Here is an 18,596-nt window from a genome sequence, read left to right as displayed (position 1 = left end):
CACGGATATTCATAGATTTTAGTATTGACACTGTTTTATTGTTATTATAATTAGGCTTACCTAAATGCACACAGAAATTATATTTGACATGACGCGGTGCAAACTGATCTCCGCTATTATTGTCACTGTCTGAAGTCGTACGAACGCCCCTCTTCGACCTTTTGCTAGGCGGAGGCTGCAATATGCCACCACTAGTATTGCTAGATGATGATGGGGGCTCACATTCACTTGCTTTTCTTGAACGCCTCCGTTTCTTAGGAGATACATTCTCAATGTCCGCCGCGGCCACTTCATGTTTCTTATTAGTAGAATTTGAAGTCGAACTCAATACTAGAGAAAAAAACATATTTATCAATAAAAAAATCTACTTATTTCATTTAATTTTCTTCCTCTATCAAGGTAATAGTTAAGTTCTCTGCTATAATTTTTGGTAGTATTTGCAACATACCAAAAATTTATAAATTTAATTTACGCACCAGGTCGTGATTCTTCTTCTGGTAAACTAATTTCGCAACGTGCTGAATTCATACTTGGTGTATCAACCGGTGACATATCAGGTGCTCCCATTTCAGATTCAGTACTGGAAATTGTTCTAACTGGTTTTCGCATGATTGGCGGGGAGCCTAATCGATCGCTGAAAAAGTATTCAAATTTAATAAGTGGACAAAAATATATAAAACAATATGTAAAAAAAGTTTACTCACTCCCTGGAGACACATCAGAGAGTGTACCACTTTCGGAAGTGCTGGGAGGAGATCTTTCATTTCCTGATGTTACACTGGCTTTATGATCCAACAGATGTTGACCAGGGTGAACAAATCCTGCTTCCTTTCCTGATGCGTTATTATTTGATGAAGATATAGGTGTTACTCCAATTCCTGATATTACCTTAAATGGCATATTCGTATTCGCTGTGCCAGCAACAGAAGTGGATATTGTGCTGTTGTTTGTATTCATAGTCGTACCCGCTGAAAAAATAATACTTTAGTTTATGTGCATAATGATATTGATGATTAGATGATTTTTTATGAATAGGATATATATTTTATGATGATTGATGAATCATATGTCAGACAGTCAGCGCATGAAAGGACACATTCCGCAAAATCATCTTAGATCAGAAATAAAGCAGTTGGTATTGGTATTTTGCCTTGAGGCAAGTTACATGAACTTCCCGATATGTGTAAATAATCGACTTAATCAATAAAAAATGAATTAATTTATGAGTGATTAAAGGTATTCCGAGTGGATTTATTACACATCATTGCAAACGAACGAACAAACACGTTAACTCGGAGTATTTTCTAGAAGCAAATTTTCAAAAATCAATTTTTATAATCGAACCAGCTTCCGAGGTTCTTTAATGGTTTAGTATGTTCATTAAAACCAAGTACTCTATCGTTATACCAAGTAAATTGTCTAATTTTAATTTTAACAAACATCAAAAAAAACTACTAATTTTCTCAAACTTTTATGAATTTTTAAAATAAAACTACTTGTCGTACTCGTAAAGCCTTATTATTTTAGTACGTTCTATAAGACTATGATATATATCGCTAAAAAAAAGTTCCATAAAAATCGGCTTAAATTTATTTTTCAACAGATAATTACAAGAAAACGGCTCGGTAGATTTTCAGCTAAAACTAATCAGTATCATACCCAACTAATATTTTTCGAATAGTTTTTGATTTTTTAAATCGATTCGGTAGTATATTCTTAAATGTGGAAATTTAAATGTCCAAATTTCAAAAAAACGGCTCGGCAGATCGTCGTACAAAACTGACAAACGATAATCCTCATCAAGATACATCAAATGGCTTTTAAATTTCTGAAAACGGTTCGGGCGTTTTTGAGCAAACGTCGATGAAAGGTCTAATTTTGACAAATGCCAAAAAAACGATACTAATTTTTGCAAACTTTGACGAATTTTTAAAATTAAACGACTTGTCGTAGGGCCGTAATATTTTAGTATGATCTATAAGACTATGGTATCTACCGTAAAAACAAAATCATAAAAATCGTCGAAAAAAAAATGTTTAACACTTCATTACAAGAAAACGGCCCGCCCGTTTACCAAACTCTTTACTAAGAACTAATCAGGTCGATTCCCAACCATTTTGAAAGATATTGATAAGAAATCGTGCTGTTTAGTTTTTGGTAAAAATCTGCCTGAGCGTTACTTCGTAATTATTTTTGGAAAAAAAATTGACGATTTCGATTAAACTTTCTTTAAAATTCGTAATCTGATATATTAAGCCGGCACAGACGTAACTGTATACTGCGCAATGCGACTTGACATGTATCTGTAGCGTCTGTGGCGTGTTTTTTGCGCAACTTGAAAACTGGTGCAAGCGAGTAGGCATGAGCACTTTTCAGATTTTAATTGCCAACCATTCAAGTGCAAGTTCATTCGTCGGCCGCGTGTGGCAGCACATGTCCCGTTTTATTTTATTTTGCAGCGAATCATAATACAAGTTTATGAAGTTATCGACAATTAAAAGTTATTAAATTAGCTCTGAACACTTTGATCTCTTCTGATGCTGTAAATAATAATTAATAAAAAGATATATTTTTCTTTGACATTTATTATTGAATTTGTGATATGCTGCGCAAGTACTTGAAATAAACTTGAACGTCTGTGGGCGCTGTGAAATACGCCTGGTTGCGCATTCAAGTTGCGCAAATATACAGTTAGTCTGTGGCGGCTTTACAATGCCGTTGAATTTTATAGTTTATCAAAGTTTGAAATAGCGCCGCGCGCGTAGGCTTTAATCAGAATCTATACCGAACTTCTATATACGTTTCGTGTTTCGTAGGTAGTACTGATTACAGTTGACGTCCACATATAAATAAAATTCATTGTTAGAATACGAAATGAATGAATTTAAATGTGTTGAATGAACTAATTCAATTTATAGAATTACAGATATTATAAATATGTTTAAGAGTTTAAAACATCAATTGGTAACTGTATTAATTATTTTTAGTGATAGCGCAAATTTTATTTTCAAAATAACAGTTAAACATTTTACCTAAATAACTGAATTTCAATTCTTATTGATGAAGTTGATTATTGAAAAGTTTAGATTACTTTTATTGTTTATTGATTAATTTAGATGACAGTACTTACATGATTTTCCTCCTATAGAAACAGCACTTGCAAAGGGCAATTCCATTTGCAAATTCTTGGCTGATTTCGGTTTTGGTTTCGGACTTTCGGCGCCTGATTGAGATTCGACTTCTGATGATGATAAAACAGGAGCAGGAGAACCAGGGATGGTTTCCTCGCACAACAATAAACTAATATTACTTTCTGGCTCTTCTGTTTTTTCTTTGGTAACTGTATCTTCCATTTTAATTTCAGTTTTGATTTTATCAGTTGTTGAACCTGAATAAACTAATTATAAATTGACATTTAAATTTACAACTAAAATTATATAAAATAATTGAAAAGAGAATAAAACTAAAATGCACAATAATCTAAGTATTTAAATACTCAACTATCATAATTCACCCTTAACTTATTATTGTCTTAATAAATGAGCTTAGTAATTTAACAAAATTTACCTGGTGTATCTACAGTAGAAGATGAATAATCAGACGATGTTTTCACATCAGATTTGCTATCAGAAGTAGTGGTTGAAGTTTGTGAAGTAGGCGTAGTCTCACTTTCAGAAGTTATTGTAGTTGTAGTTTTACTTGTAGGAGTTTCATAAGGTGTTCCATCACTCTGCTGCGATGTTTCTTCATCATCAGATAACTTATCAATTACCAACCTAGATCCATAAATTAATAGTATTAAGACCAAATGATTTTTTAATTAAAAAATTAATAATATGATACAAAAATATGGTGAGATATATATATGAGATATGACACATTTATATATTGTGTTATATGATAATAGTTTTGTCGATGTTGATACATATTTGAAGTATTTTGCAGTCCAATCGTCAAAAACTATGCTAGCAGAACATTCGATTAACTTGAACCACACTTTTAAAATGTCAAATCCTACCATCTTATATATTGAAAAGAATTGTGCCCTTAAAAAGATATTTGCGTCGTTACTTATATCCCTGAATTCTTCTTGTGTTAACAAACAGAATTCCGAAGAGTTACATAGTCATTAGAAATTTCATGAAAAGTAATTCTTTACAGTATTAGAATCATTTGTTCGTTATATCCCTTCTCTATTTCTTATTCCTCTTTTGTTTCTTATACCCCGCATTCACTCACTCTACCACACGTGCCGCGTAACCTTGGATTTAGTTGTGTTACAATGCACAGTGATCGAACATCACACAATATAGGAAAGCAATATGGGCTCCTTTAATTTCTCTTTTATTAATTATATTAGTTATGATATTCTTTTGCACAAGTTTAGTGTTTAATTTTATATAACTTTTTTTGTTTTTCCTGGTTTGGTATGTATATAAATTCTCCTTTTTATTTTGTTATATTTAATATCAACTATTGTTATTTATGTAAGATGTTTTTTTTTGATTACTGAATGATGACACACATTAAGTTTCAAACCGTTTAATAGAACAAAAAAAAAATTATTTTAATCTTCTTTTATTCGATTCGATGATTGCAAAATACTTCAAATATTAGTTATATATAAATGTGTCTTCTATATCATTATATTTGTATTTCAAAAATCATCGAAAATAAAATTAAAATAAAATTAAAATAATATTTGAAAACTTGAAGTCAATATATTTGATAAAATAAATTTGATCTTATAATTAGAACCATGCAAATGTAATGCCAAGTAATTTGCATCAAAAAAAAAAATATAAAAATAGTCAAATCAATATTTCAAATACATAATAAGAAAAAATGAATACCTTTGTTCAGAATCAGTGCTGTCATCTGAATCTTCTGCATAAGTGGAACTCAAAGGAGGTACAACTGAATGTTGCATTACGACTGAATGCTGCATTGAATTTTCTAATTTCTGAATCAACTGAGAAACACTAACATTGCTTTTAGCAATTGGTCCCGGCGGAATTTTTAAATCTTCCTCCTTCACAGGTAATACAAGAGTAGGTTCTATAACTGCCTTAGGTATTATCTTTTCTTCTTCAACTTTTGATTCCATTTTTATTGGTATTTTAGCAATTTCTTTTTTAGTTATTTCAAACTGATATAGAAAAGATACATATAAATACAATATTCGATAAGACATAATTTTTAATAGTATTTTTTCTGTATTCATGTTATCTAATACTGAATCAAAAGTATCAAGCTAGTTATAACAGTGGTTAGGAAATCGGAGTAAATTACCAAAATGAGGAGAAAACAGTACTTTGGGGGTTAAAAGTATATATTTTTATTTGATAATTACTGTATTTGCTACTTAGTAGTCCGTGCACTAAGTCAACTTCAGTAAAATTTAAATTAAAATTTAATTTAATTTATATTAAATTTTTTGTTAATGTTTGCTTTTTAAAAACATTATGGGAACTATAATTAAAAGATGCTAAAAAGAAGCAATTGCATTTTTTTTCTCTTCGCTAGGGGAAAATATTTACTTAAACAAAACTATTTTGACTATTAAAAAAAAGTTTCCTGACCACTGATTTATAATGATTCTTCATCATTTGATAATTTATTATTACCAAACTAGGTTCATAAATTGATAGTATTGGGGAATTGATTCCCCTGTTCATATCAATAATTTGATTAAAAATATTTAAAATAACAAATATTATTAGTATCTTGAATACATATTTCTAAAGCAAAATGGCTAAATATAATATCTATTAGGAATTACATTGAACATTGTTTGAACCTTTTACTATAATGTTGATACCATCAAGTGTTTATAGACAAGTATGTAATTGTAAGAGTTTTTAATAATATCAAAGCAGATTATTCCTTCTTACCGATACTATACTCTTTAGAGCCTTAATATCCTTCTTAACATCATCATCATCATTAGGTGTGGCACTTATTCTGTTTTCCAAATTTTCTGTTTCACTTTTGACTGGACTTATTCCTTCAGTCATCGCTTTTAGTACTTTATTAGCCATGGAGTGAACATTTTTCAATTCAGACATTTGTTTAGTACGGTCAAATATAGATTCTGATGCTGATTTTTCTTTTAAGCTATTGTCTACAATAATAGCCAATGAATCAGTATCAATATCCATATCAATACTTGGTGATAAAACACTGGCTGGAATTGTAAGAAATAATTTTGTTTATCTAGTACTGTAACTATATACATTATAATAATAATTATTATTAGAAAAGATGTGTGCATAAATATGGGCAGTTAGCAAAATATAAAAGTATCAATTTAATTATATAGTAATGTTTCATAACTCATTCTTTTCTTGTGCAATTTCACTCATTAATAGTGCAAACTTAGAGAACATTGTCGATGAACCTCTTTGGGGGCAACTTTTTACAATAATTAACTTCCCAATTGTTAAATGTTATTACAAATAATTCAATGACTGATGTAAAATATAGCAATTAGAGGATGGTTTTAATAGTGAACATGGAATGCTGAATCCAAAAGGAATACTACTATGTAAAGCTGGAAAACAAATCTCAATTGGACCCGTAGTTCTAAATGACTAGTATAATAAGAAGTTTAAGCTAGCTATGATTTCTCATCCGACCCTTTCCCTTATCACCTACACCTGTTAACTGTTATATAGTTCTTTATGAAGTAGCCAATTTTGCAACACTCGATTGCCAATTCATATCATCCATCAACCTCAATAAAAATTAAGAACCCAATATAGGGAAACAAATTGAGGATGATGCATAAATAGTTCAGAAAATAAAATAGTTCTATTATAATTTAAATGGTAACCTAACATTTCATATAGAGGTTAACTACTCTTACCTTCAATTGGTAAAGGTTTCTGAGGATCAGTACTAATGAGTTTTTTGTCAAAACTACTTTGAAAAATGGAATTGGTTTCTGGTTTAATGATTGTGTTATCAGAGCTTTGGCTGTCATCAGTCAAAGTTTGAGATATAACTCTTTTTATTGTAGCATTAATATTATCATCATCAGATGAACTGTCAGTTTTCATTTTAGAAGAATCATCAAGCTTCAAAAATGATTCTTGTGGCAATGCTAAAAAATGCATAAAATAAACTATCAGCATTATTAATGATTAGACATACTATTGTGAAAATTAAATTGGATTATGCAAGTGCACCAAAAAACAAAGCAGTGATCTGTAATTATGAAATATAAAAATTTGTTTTTAAATCAATGGTATTGTTTTTGAACATCCCCTTATAAATTATTTCAGAGACAACTGTGTAGACTGCATTTTAATAATCTAAGAAAAATATGAGATGACAAATTATTAATTTTTTGTTATGAATATTAAAATGTTATAGTTACAAATCACTCATTTAACACATTTCCATGACATAATTGCAATCAATATTGTGATTATCATGCTGATATGACATGATTATTATAGCATTTTTATGAAAAAAAAATACACCTATAATCATTATTTCAATAATTATACTCACTTGATGAAAATGGTGAAGTGATTTTTTTCTTATCATCAAGTATAATAGGATCACTTTGCCTCAAAACAAATATTCTGTCACCATCATTCATACTAGAACCATTTCCTGATATTATTCTATCAACGCATTCATCTGCTGAACCTAGATCAGCAAAAATGCCAAACTGAAATAAAAGAGAAGAATTAATTTCCAATTCACATTTTATAAGTTTATATTAATATTGCATTTCTTTAAGCATATATTAGAAAAGATTTCAGAGAATAATTTATTAACCTGGTCATCCAGTACAGGTGAAGTAGATTCAGGAATTGTATTGCAAAAAGAGGAGGAAGGCACTGTTAGCCTACTGAATGAATCTTCTTTTTGTGGAGTTAATTTTGGAGCTGGTAGTGCTTCATCGTCAGACTGAAAAAAAATTACATAATGAGAATATCAATAACCATGTGCACTATTTTCCTAAATCTATTAAATGTACTTTTATAACTTCTTCCTTAACAGCTTCTGGAGCTGGTGAAGTTACAGTTTTCTTAGACTTCTTGCCCCTTTTAGCAGGTGATGCAATTGATTCTGAGTTATCTCGATTTGCTAATTTCACTGCAATTCTCTTCTTTGGACTTTTATCAATTTTTAATTCAGGCATATCTTCAAATAATCTAAAAAATATTTACAAAAAATGTATTAAACACAATAAAATACCAAATAAGTATAGTATTTATTGCATATTATCAAAAATTTGGAACTGTTCTTTTCTGCAACATATAAGTAGGATGAAAATTGCTCCTTGATCCACTAGAATTTTTTAAATTTTTTTTACTAACACCAAAAGCAAATAGAGTTCAAAAAAATAATAAATTCTTAAAGATATGAATAAAAGATTTATTTATAAAAAAAAGTTCAGTCATTAGCAATAACTATTATTTAAAAAATCATATGGTATCATCTAGCAATGTATATATCTATCCAAACTCTTTTTTTTAAAAAAAATACTACCTACAAAGTAAAGGAAAAGTCAAATATTAGAAGTTGTTCACCTTATTACACCTCGTTTCTTTTTCTCTTCAGATGACGGTTTTCGAGATTCAAACTCAAATGGTTCTGGTTCTTTGAATTCATACACATCTGCATTAGGTGATAATTTTTCAGGAGTTATTTCTGCTTTAATTATATCATCCAACTAAAATAAAATAACAGAAAGACAAATTATATAAATATGAATTTTAAACAATACTCTTGCTAAATATATATCCAAAGAAATATATTTTAATTTTTGAAACAGAAATTTACTTTAATTTGAATATCTTCAGAAGGCGTATCCAAGCTCAAACAAACATCAATAACACCGGTTTTTTCATCTAACACCACAATATCAGGTTTTATATCTTCACTAGTTGGCGGTGCTTTTACAACCTCTTTGAAACCTTTCAATTCTGATCTAATTTGATTCAGATCAAAATCACGTCCGGCTAGAAATTTATAATTATAACATATAAAGTTTTAAAATACAAAAAGTAAAGTTTTTTTGTTTGTCAAAAAAAAATTGCACTACCTTTATTAGCACTGTCTTCATCTGATTCCTTTTTAATAGCCCTTTTAATAATCATTTTCTTTGCAACTTCTTCACATTCATCTGATTTTTTTGTACTTAAAGCTGAACCAGCATGTGTTGAAGTTCCAACATTTGCAGAAGCAGCAGCAGCCAACTTCCGTTTAGTTTTGTCTTCAGCTCCATAAGTTCTTGTGCTTGCAGCTCGTTTAGGCAAAACTTTGAGTTCTGTTTCTGTATCGGATGAGGTACCTTCACTTTCTGACCCAGACTGAATTGATACATCTTAAAATAATAATAATATTAATTATTATGAACAGTTAAAATACTTTAATAGTTAATAAAATTGTAAAATGATGTGATTATTTACAATACTATATAAATCACACATACAAAAAATCGAAAATTTTGGAACGTCCAACGCTATATGTACTATATATATACTTCAATTGAACTAATAAAATTTCTTGAAAAAGTAACTAACCAGTATGTGTACTCGCCCTTCGGCGACCTCTGGTCCGACTTTTCACGTCCACTGAAGCTAAAATAAAAAAAGTAACAAATCTAGATTTTCATAAGATGTGTTTTTTTATAACAATGAAAAAGTAGTAATAAGAATAGTAACTTATTTTTCAATTATATATATGTAATATATTTTATAATGGTTTCAATGTTAAGTTGTAATTTTCTAACTAGATTTTATTATCTATTATGTTATATTTTTATGTTATAAATTTTTGTTATTAACTTTTTTTTATTTTATGTTTTTTGTAGTATCATATAGAAGAGTTTAAATATTTGCTAGAAACTTCTAAATTATCTAATTGCATTTATTTAATAATTGTGTGAATGCTTGAATTTTTTGATTATATATCGTTTAGCGTAATTATCATGTCTATACATAATAAGACATATGTGTGTGCATACATATTTGTGGATAAATATAATAAACATGACGTGCTTATACCTGTGTTACTACTGGTTGTATTACCCTCTTGTTGTCTCGTTACCCTTCTGGCTGGAGTAAGTGCGGGGCTTCGAGTTCTGGAAGTTACGGTAGGAGAAACGTTTGATTGTGTGCTGGTGGAAGGTACGGTGGTAACAGTAGTGTCTGATGACTTGGATTGCAAAGTAGAAGAACTGGAAATATAACAAAAACAGAATAAAACAATATAAATTACATAAATAAATATTAATCAAGTATATTATTTTGTGGTTCAATTATTACTTCAAATAATTTAAATCATATATACATTTATATAATTATGAAAAAGCAGCAATCGATAGTAATATATATTAATTCAAGCTCTTATGAGATTCATTCATAACAAACAACTAAAGTAAAATTATTTTATAGTAAGGGAGACTTTAATAAATTGTTTTAGACAAGTTCATCAAAAAGAGGTAGAGGAGGCGCTTCTTTTTGTTCAATTTCTTTTATAATAACTTGTACTTGTATACAGATAGATTTGTGTACATATTTAGCTGTAAGTTAAACATTAGTAGTTAATCACCAGCAATTAGTTTATGCGTAGATAATTTAGCTCAGTTGGTTGTGACAAATTTTGTGAGTACTGTTGTGACATGTATTTTATGTCTTTTTCTTTAATTTACTTTTCTCCCAGCTAACTTGTAAATTCACAAAATTATTGCTTATAAAAAAAGTGGCACAACCGTACCCATTCTTCCCTTCTGTAGCAAAACAATTGATTCTGAAACAAAAAGTGAATATAAAGTCACTTACGTGCTAGATGTCGTATGTGTAGGAGTCGTATGTCCTGGAGGTCCTCCAGTAGAACTCGTTGAATCCGTTGATGTAGAAGGCGGCCGTAAAGTTAAATTAGCGCCTCCTCTACCTCTTTTTGATGAACTTGTCTAAAACAATTAAATTATAAGTGTAACAATCAATTTATGTTCATACAGTTGAAAAACTATAAAAAGAAAATACGATTCCAATACATTCAATAAAATAATAGAAAAAAAAGCAGTAAAAGGAATATTTGCCTTAGGCAAATTGCATGAATAATATAAAAAATATTCTAGCTAATTATTCAAGTGTAAATTAATTAAAAAGAATTCAGAAGATGTGAAAAAAATTTTTTAATTTTTAATTTCAACAACTTTAATCAGAACTGATTGACTATTTTTTATAATTACATTACTAGTTGCCAAAAAAACAGCCGATTGAATTTACAAGTTTACTATAGTTCACAAGGAAATATAGTCAAAGTGCAAAATTTTAATTGATATATGTAAAGAGTAGTTCAATTTTCTTTTATTCCTAATCTTCTATATATATAAAAATAAGTCGGGTTTTCCTTCCTGACGAAATAACTCCAGAACGCACGAACCGATTTCGACAATTTTGCATTCGTTGGAAAGGTCCCGGGCTCCGCAAGGTTTATAGCTAAGAAAATTAGTTGTGCATGGCATCGTGCCTTAATGCAAGCTGCTGGAACTTCACGCACCGTAATTAAAAATTCGAGTAATAAAAATAATCAATAACTGTTTTAAATAATTTCAAATAGATTATCTTCTATATATATAAAAATAAGTCGGGTTTTCCTTCCTGACGAAATAACTCCAGAACGCACGAACCGATTTCGACAATTTTGCATTCGTTGGAAAGGTCTCGCAAAGCTCAGCAAGGTTTATAGCTAAGAAAATTAGTGGTGCATGGCATCGTGTCCTAATGCAAATTGCTGGAACTTCATGCACCGTAATTAAAAATTCGAGTAATAAAAATAATCAACAATTGTTTTAAATAATTTCAAATAGATTATCTACATATATATATATATATATATATATATATAAGTTGGGTTTTCCTTCCTGACGTTATAACTCCAGAACGCAAGAACCGATTTCGACAATTTTGCATTCGTTGGAAAAGTCTCGAGCTCCGCACGGTTTATAGCTAAGAAAATAAGTGTGCATGGCATCGTGCCTTAATGCGAGATTGCAATTTCCAGTTCGCCTTGCGTTCGCAATGACAACTAACAAGTCGCAAGGCCAATCGCTTAGTGTTTGCGGGATAAATTTCAAACAGATTATTTAGAAAATCATTATCTATCAGATGGGCAGTTATACGTTGCCTGTTCACGAGTTGGAAAACCATCCGCTTTGTTTGTGTTAACGTCAGACCAAAAAACAAAAAATGTGGTTTACCAAAGACCACTTCCATGAAACGGATAATTTGCGGATTTACTTTTATTCACTTAGAGAAGTTCAACTAAAAAACACTTCATTTTTGTAATCGAAATAAATTCATTCCTGTTGTGTAATAAAAAAAAATTTCCTTTTCAAATATAAAACAAACAAAAAAATTCTTCATCTTTCTCACGAAACCATCTGGTGGCAAAACGGAGTTCGTCGGGTTTGCTAGTTCCTAATAAAAATGTGAAGTAAAGTAATAAAATTGGCAAATTGAAAAGAGTCTCAACTGAAGTTAATTATCAAGTACAATGAGAATCAAATTATTTACCTTTCCTGATATAGCTGCTTTCAATCTCTTAGCTTTAGTTCCAGCACTCAAATTTTCGGCAATACGATCGATGTTGACCCATTCATCATATCGGGTATTCCACCCAGTATAATGGACTAAGTACGAATCACCTTCAGCCTCAATAACCTTAGCTTCATAGGTCACCTTAGATTCATGGTAATATACCTTCAATTTGTCACCAACTGATGGTGGAACAATTTTAGATGTACTAGTGGTTGCTGTGCTCGTTGTAGGTTCACTTGCTTCTGAGCTGTTGAAAAGTTTTATTGTTTCATAGATTTTAAATTGATTGTGAATATTTGACATGTGAACCAAAAATAAATGTAATACAGGCATAATTAAAAAAGATGTTAGTATTTATTTAATGTAATCAAAAACAATTCTTAATAAACATTTTTTCAATAACTTTTAATGTGGCTATTTTATATCGCATTTCAAAATTCAATTTATGTTAAATAAAACTATCATCAACTATATAAAATTGCATTAAGTTATTTCCTCTAACAACTACCTTTCAGTTTTATCAGCAGGATCTGTATCACGTCGTTTTCGTCCACGTCGTTTTTCAGTGTCCTGTTCAATTTTTTTGGTTTTCTCTCGCATTTCATTCTTCTGTGTTTTTCTTTCTGGAGTAGCAGTATCTTTTTTAGTTCGGCCCTCATCTTTAGAACGTGACCTCGTATTTTGAATTTCTGGTTCAATTTTATCTAATTCAGGGAATAAATAATAAAAATATGACCTGTTATAATATAAATTATTTATTAGAATATTTTCTAATTCTGAAAATATGTTATGTACCCAACAAAAATATATCAAAGATGAAAATTATCTGTAATTAAATACAATAATAATATAAAAATTAAATAATCAAGTTAATTTAAGATAAAGTAAAATTCAATAACAAAATTAGTGTCGTACAAGGTCAGATGTAAAGTTATTATAATTTTAGAAAAATAAAATACCTTTTCTCTCCTTGTCATCACTATCTGAAGTCTTATCATCCACGATTTTCTCTGACAACCTAGGTCTTCCGGCAGATTTTCTCTTCACTTTATTTTTTTTATCATCATTTTTACTATCAATAACTTTGCTTTTGATAACCTCTTTATCCTTCGATTTAGATTTTGTATTTGATTTTGAAGAAGAACTTGGTACAGGTTTTGTAACAGGTACTTCTATATCAGAACTACTGTCACAAACAACACTGATACTATCAACTCCCAGTGATTCATCATTGTCAGCTATAATATCAACAATTATGTCAGATTCCTTAACAGTTTTCAATGGTTGTGGAGATGATGCAATTTTCTCAATAAGACTAGAAGACTGAAATAAAGATTATTTAAAAGATCATTTTTATGCAAATCTAAATATATATATACATACTAATATATACATACTGCAATTATACATTCAATTTTGAAAATGAATCTTACCTCAATTACTTCAGCAATTGCTTTCTCTATTTTTAAATTGGTTTTGCCATTTTTGCTTAGTTTATCAATAGAAGAAATTCCAGTATATGATTTTATTTCTGATACACTGGGAGATTCAGCTGAAGTTAAATTAATAGATCCCTTATCTAAAATTTGTAAATATTAAATTTATATAATTAAATCGAAGTAAAGATCAAAATAATAAAGTTTTAAACATATATTATGAAATAAAACGTAAATAACTATTGGAATATAATAAATATATAAATTAATTTTATTACACCTTCTTAATTTCAGTTAATTTTCTATATTTATTTGACATTGAAAATAGAAACTATTTTCTCAGAATCTGTACTATTTACAAATCTGTTTCATACAAGGTTTTCATTTAGTTTCTATGAAATTAATAAACCACTGTTTCATTTCTGTAGAATTATAATAAAACTGAAAGAGTAAATTATAGTAATCGCAGAAAAATCAAAAATGAAAGTTTTTGCATATCTTTACGTTTCAGCCGTTTCTGAACATTTTAGCATACATTAGAAAAAATGGGTGTATGTGTGTGTGTGTGTGCGTGCGGATACAAATTTTCGTCGGCGATTTCGAGAACACCGATCAACCGATTCGTATTGATAAGGAGACCGATAACATTCGATTCGTATTGATAAGGAGACGTACTGATTAGTTTTTGGCGAGGGCAGGCCTAGTCGTTTCGAAGATACGGGGCTAAAAGTGCCAACAACCGTAACTCAGTTTTTAAGAGAATGGAGCGTCCGATTTTAATAATTCAAAAAACATTTTACTTGTATTGACAAGATGAACAACTAATAAAATTTTTGGTAAGGCAGGTCCGGCGGTTATCGACTCTCAATAAAAATAAGTTAAAAAAATATCATTTGACGGTCAAAAATGTTTATTGGACATATGTACATCAAATTATCTGTGTACACATTTTGTGTAATTTTTTTTGGGTTCCGTACCAAGATTTTGTTCCATACCAAGTTCCAGCAATTTGCCTTGAGGCACGATGCCATGCACCCCACTAGTTTTACTATTACTTATATGTATAGTGTCTGAACAAATGTATATAAATAGCTTGTAGACAATTTATATCTTATATATATAAGTAGTTGATTCGAGCAAAAAACTTGCCTTGTGTTGTTGAACCACTAGTGCTCTCTCCAGTTGTGTGGGCAGCACCAGCGCTTGTTGTAGTAGAACTGGTAGTCGTAACGGGGGTGACCGCAGGTGTACTTACTCTAGGAGTGGGTGTGTCACGCTGCCTAATCAGGCTTCGGCCCTTGCCGATGCGTGCGCCTCTGGGAGTGCTGGCGATCAGCGTGCAGCCCAATTTGCGATAGAACTCCTCGAAACTGTGCAAAAATCTGATAGCAAATACATACATAACGATAAGTCAAAGCGATTCATTGTCTGCTAGCACCCTAACGCGTGTCAGAAAGAGTAGCACAATTATAACAACATTAGGTACTAATAACAATAATAATAATAATAAGCAAGACCATGCAGATTATTTATCATTGTAAAATCATTAATAATAACAAATAAAACGTGACAACAAACAAAGCTATTAATTACAGTTCAAAAATGTTCAGCAAAGATAATATGTTTTTAATTTTATGATGGCCATGATTAACTAATTGTAAGTATCATTTTGCCTTAAGAAAAGTAACATGAACTTCCCGATATGTTTAAATAATCGACTTAATGAATAAGACTAAGGCGATTAGAAGTCAATATATTAATTTATGAGTGAAGGATAAGTATACCGAGCTGCTATAGGGCAGCTTATAATGTTAAAAATAATTGCAATTTTCCACACATTTTTTATTACACATTATTTATTAAAAACACACACATTACCTACACGAGTATATAGATGTATGTTCTAAAAGCGCTGCCGATTAATTAACTTTTTAATTAATTTTTATAATGGTTATGTTAGCAAATCGGATTTTTTCACAAAAGCAAACTTTCCGTTTGAGAAGTTAAAATATTATGTTCAAATTTCAAATCAATTTAAAAAATTAAACTTTATAGCACTCAAATAAGGTTTACATTATAAGTTGAATGAAAATAAATTCAGAGTTTCTGATCTGATTAACAAATTTAACACACAGGTGACAGTCACATAACAAAACTAAAATTTCAAAAGTGAACATAAAATCTATGAAAATTTTAGAAGCAAACAATCTACAAGAGACAATTACATATTGCTAACATGCAAACTCACTTCTTATATGCTTGCTTGACGAGATTTGTGATGCTCGTTGTGACAGGAGAGAATCCAAGTCTAGTAGAAATTGCACGCCATTGGTTTTGAGATGTAACGCGACTATAACCCCCTAACTTTTCAACAGCCCTATAAAGTCTATATAAATCCACATCTCGATTTGCGATTGTTGGCCCGCGATTTAAGGGCGTGCCGCGATCATCCATAAATTTATACAATTGAGCGACAAAGTGGTCCTTTTGTTCTATAGGCTCATCATCTGAAGACTATAAATTGAAAAAAAAAAAGATAAATAAATATTCACGAATACTAATTTTTAAAACTTACAATGTTTAGAACTAAACAAGTCTTAATATTGATTTTCACTTACAATTCATCGTTAATAACTTTACGAAACTTGTAGCCAAAATTGAAATATGAACTTTTAAGTAAATTTCAATATAACTGTTACATAATACACATATTGACTTTCTGATATGTTTCGATCTAATAATTTAAAGGAAATTTGTGAGATATTGTCTATTATATTGAAACTAACCTCACTGTCACCTCCATCTTCACTGTCAGAATTTGAACTAGCTGATAATCCAAACAAAGCCTCTCGATCCCAATGAGTGGGCAATTCATCATTATCAAGATATTGCAAAGCTGCCATCACCGCTGGGCCATCTTGACGAGCTGCCAATTCTCGTGTAAATTCTGTGGCTTCTTTTTTGGGAACGGTGTAGCTAAAAGAAAAGGCACAAATAATTATTTATTGAAGTTAAATTAATATAACATAGTACAGTTCAAACTTGAATGTGCACAAAAAAATAATGCTTTATGATGATAAATATCTTTCAAATGTAATTTTATTTATAACCAATTAAACAAAGGGAGTAATTATTTAAATATAATAGTAATATGAGCAAAACTTACTATCGGCCATCCTTAAATGATCGCACCAAATACTCATCTCGCACGCGAATTCTAACAGTGTCTTGCGCTGTTGGGGCAACAACCAAGCCTGGAAACCATGTTTCTTTTGGACTACGTTTTTTAGTGTCTGAAGTTTCAACACACACAACCTAATAAATATTACATAATATAAATAATCATATTAAATAAAATATTAAATCATAGAAATTATTTTTTCATAAATTTTAATCATTTAAATATTATAATACTTATTATTAATTTAATACCTTGCCGATGTGCTCTTCCTTTTCGGTGCTATTTCCATCTTTTGTGCTCAAGCTATCAGCATCGTCATCAGATGAATCATCACTGTAAAAAAAATATATTAGGAACTAATTATTTTATTAATTAAAATCATTAACTAACATTTTTTATATTTAATTTTGTCCAAAAAATACACAAATGTTATATTGAAAGAAATAGAGAGGAATGAACTTTTCTAATAAAGTACTTCAATAGATATTATAATGTTGATTTTTAAGTTCAATTCTGAAATCAAAAAAACTTTTCATTCAGTTTCTTATCAAGGATTGTATAATATATTAAAGCATTAAGAGCAATTAATAAATTCTATACATAAAATAAACTTTATAAGATTTATATCTTCTCAAATAATAAATATTCATATTATTTAATTAGTCGCCATTTTCTACTTACACAAGTTGCCTTGATCTCCTTCCTCGGCGTCCGCCAATAACAGGATTTCCAAAATGCTCAGGATGAGTTAAAGGTAATTGATCTAAGGTTTCACTTTCATTAAAATGTCGACCGCTTTTCAAACACAAAGCAGATCTTCTCAATGTTGTAATATCCCCATCATCAAACACTATTATGAAATTTTCAGGAAATGTAGTTAAACATTTAATTAGATGCATACTTTAATACTATATTACTACTTACACAATTACTATGTTCATTTAAAGTAATCCTGCACGCAAATTATATCTGATCTAAATTTCTTATAACCACAATTAAGATTACTTCTAACGCATTTTGCATCTATTTCTATTCCCATCATTATTAAAAATAATAATTTCAACTAACCAACAGTGTATTGACTGCAGTCTTGAATTTTTGTTATAGTTGCTTCCACATATTCACGCCTGTCTGGGTGCCGAGCTTCAACAATACCTCCAACTCGTAAAATTCCTTTAATTTGTTCATCAGTTACTGTTAATGATCCCAATCCTTGCTTGAAAGTTACCTGAAAAATAGTAAGAAAAGGTAACAAAGCATTATTTGATATTTGCTAGAAATGTAATACTCAATAAAAATATAATTGAAACATATTAACATAATTAAAAAAATTATATATTTTATACTTCTTTTATTATTTTATGCTATTTTAATACTTCACTTTAAACTGTACTACAAAAGAACTCTTAA

At 29.8% G+C, this 18,596-nt stretch overlaps 1 protein-coding gene across 1 annotated transcript in view; it reads right to left on the bottom strand.

Moving 5' to 3' along the window:
- Positions 1-494: 494 nt before the first annotated feature.
- The window catches only part of LOC113385558 (serine-rich adhesin for platelets-like), a 25,890-nt gene continuing 7,788 nt past the window's right edge, over positions 495-18,596 (bottom strand). Inside the window, exons 12-38 of the mRNA XM_026623410.1 lie at positions 18,255-18,414; positions 17,868-18,036; positions 17,438-17,519; positions 17,172-17,320; positions 16,792-16,981; positions 16,254-16,519; positions 15,155-15,387; positions 14,003-14,148; positions 13,529-13,892; positions 13,078-13,273; positions 12,546-12,816; positions 10,806-10,936; positions 10,029-10,201; positions 9,546-9,602; positions 9,065-9,346; positions 8,803-8,981; positions 8,550-8,692; positions 7,994-8,171; positions 7,792-7,923; positions 7,519-7,681; positions 6,869-7,105; positions 5,895-6,187; positions 4,854-5,149; positions 3,568-3,776; positions 3,131-3,397; positions 705-968; positions 495-634 (exon numbers count right to left, since the gene is read on the bottom strand). Of these exons, the coding sequence (XP_026479195.1) occupies positions 624-634; positions 705-968; positions 3,131-3,397; positions 3,568-3,776; positions 4,854-5,149; positions 5,895-6,187; positions 6,869-7,105; positions 7,519-7,681; positions 7,792-7,923; positions 7,994-8,171; positions 8,550-8,692; positions 8,803-8,981; positions 9,065-9,346; positions 9,546-9,602; positions 10,029-10,201; positions 10,806-10,936; positions 12,546-12,816; positions 13,078-13,273; positions 13,529-13,892; positions 14,003-14,148; positions 15,155-15,387; positions 16,254-16,519; positions 16,792-16,981; positions 17,172-17,320; positions 17,438-17,519; positions 17,868-18,036; positions 18,255-18,414 (5,241 nt within the window). The 3' untranslated portion in view covers positions 495-623. The remainder of the gene's footprint in view (positions 635-704; positions 969-3,130; positions 3,398-3,567; positions 3,777-4,853; positions 5,150-5,894; positions 6,188-6,868; positions 7,106-7,518; positions 7,682-7,791; positions 7,924-7,993; positions 8,172-8,549; positions 8,693-8,802; positions 8,982-9,064; positions 9,347-9,545; positions 9,603-10,028; positions 10,202-10,805; positions 10,937-12,545; positions 12,817-13,077; positions 13,274-13,528; positions 13,893-14,002; positions 14,149-15,154; positions 15,388-16,253; positions 16,520-16,791; positions 16,982-17,171; positions 17,321-17,437; positions 17,520-17,867; positions 18,037-18,254; positions 18,415-18,596) is intronic.

Source organism: Ctenocephalides felis, unplaced genomic scaffold (genome assembly GCF_003426905.1).
Source record: "Ctenocephalides felis isolate EL2017-DRISC unplaced genomic scaffold, ASM342690v1 CF-g0.4_SCAFFOLD_03571, whole genome shotgun sequence".
Taxonomy (NCBI): domain Eukaryota; kingdom Metazoa; phylum Arthropoda; class Insecta; order Siphonaptera; family Pulicidae; genus Ctenocephalides; species Ctenocephalides felis.
The sequence above is the reverse complement of the archived record's forward strand: the minus strand, read 5'-3'. Positions and strand labels throughout refer to the sequence as shown.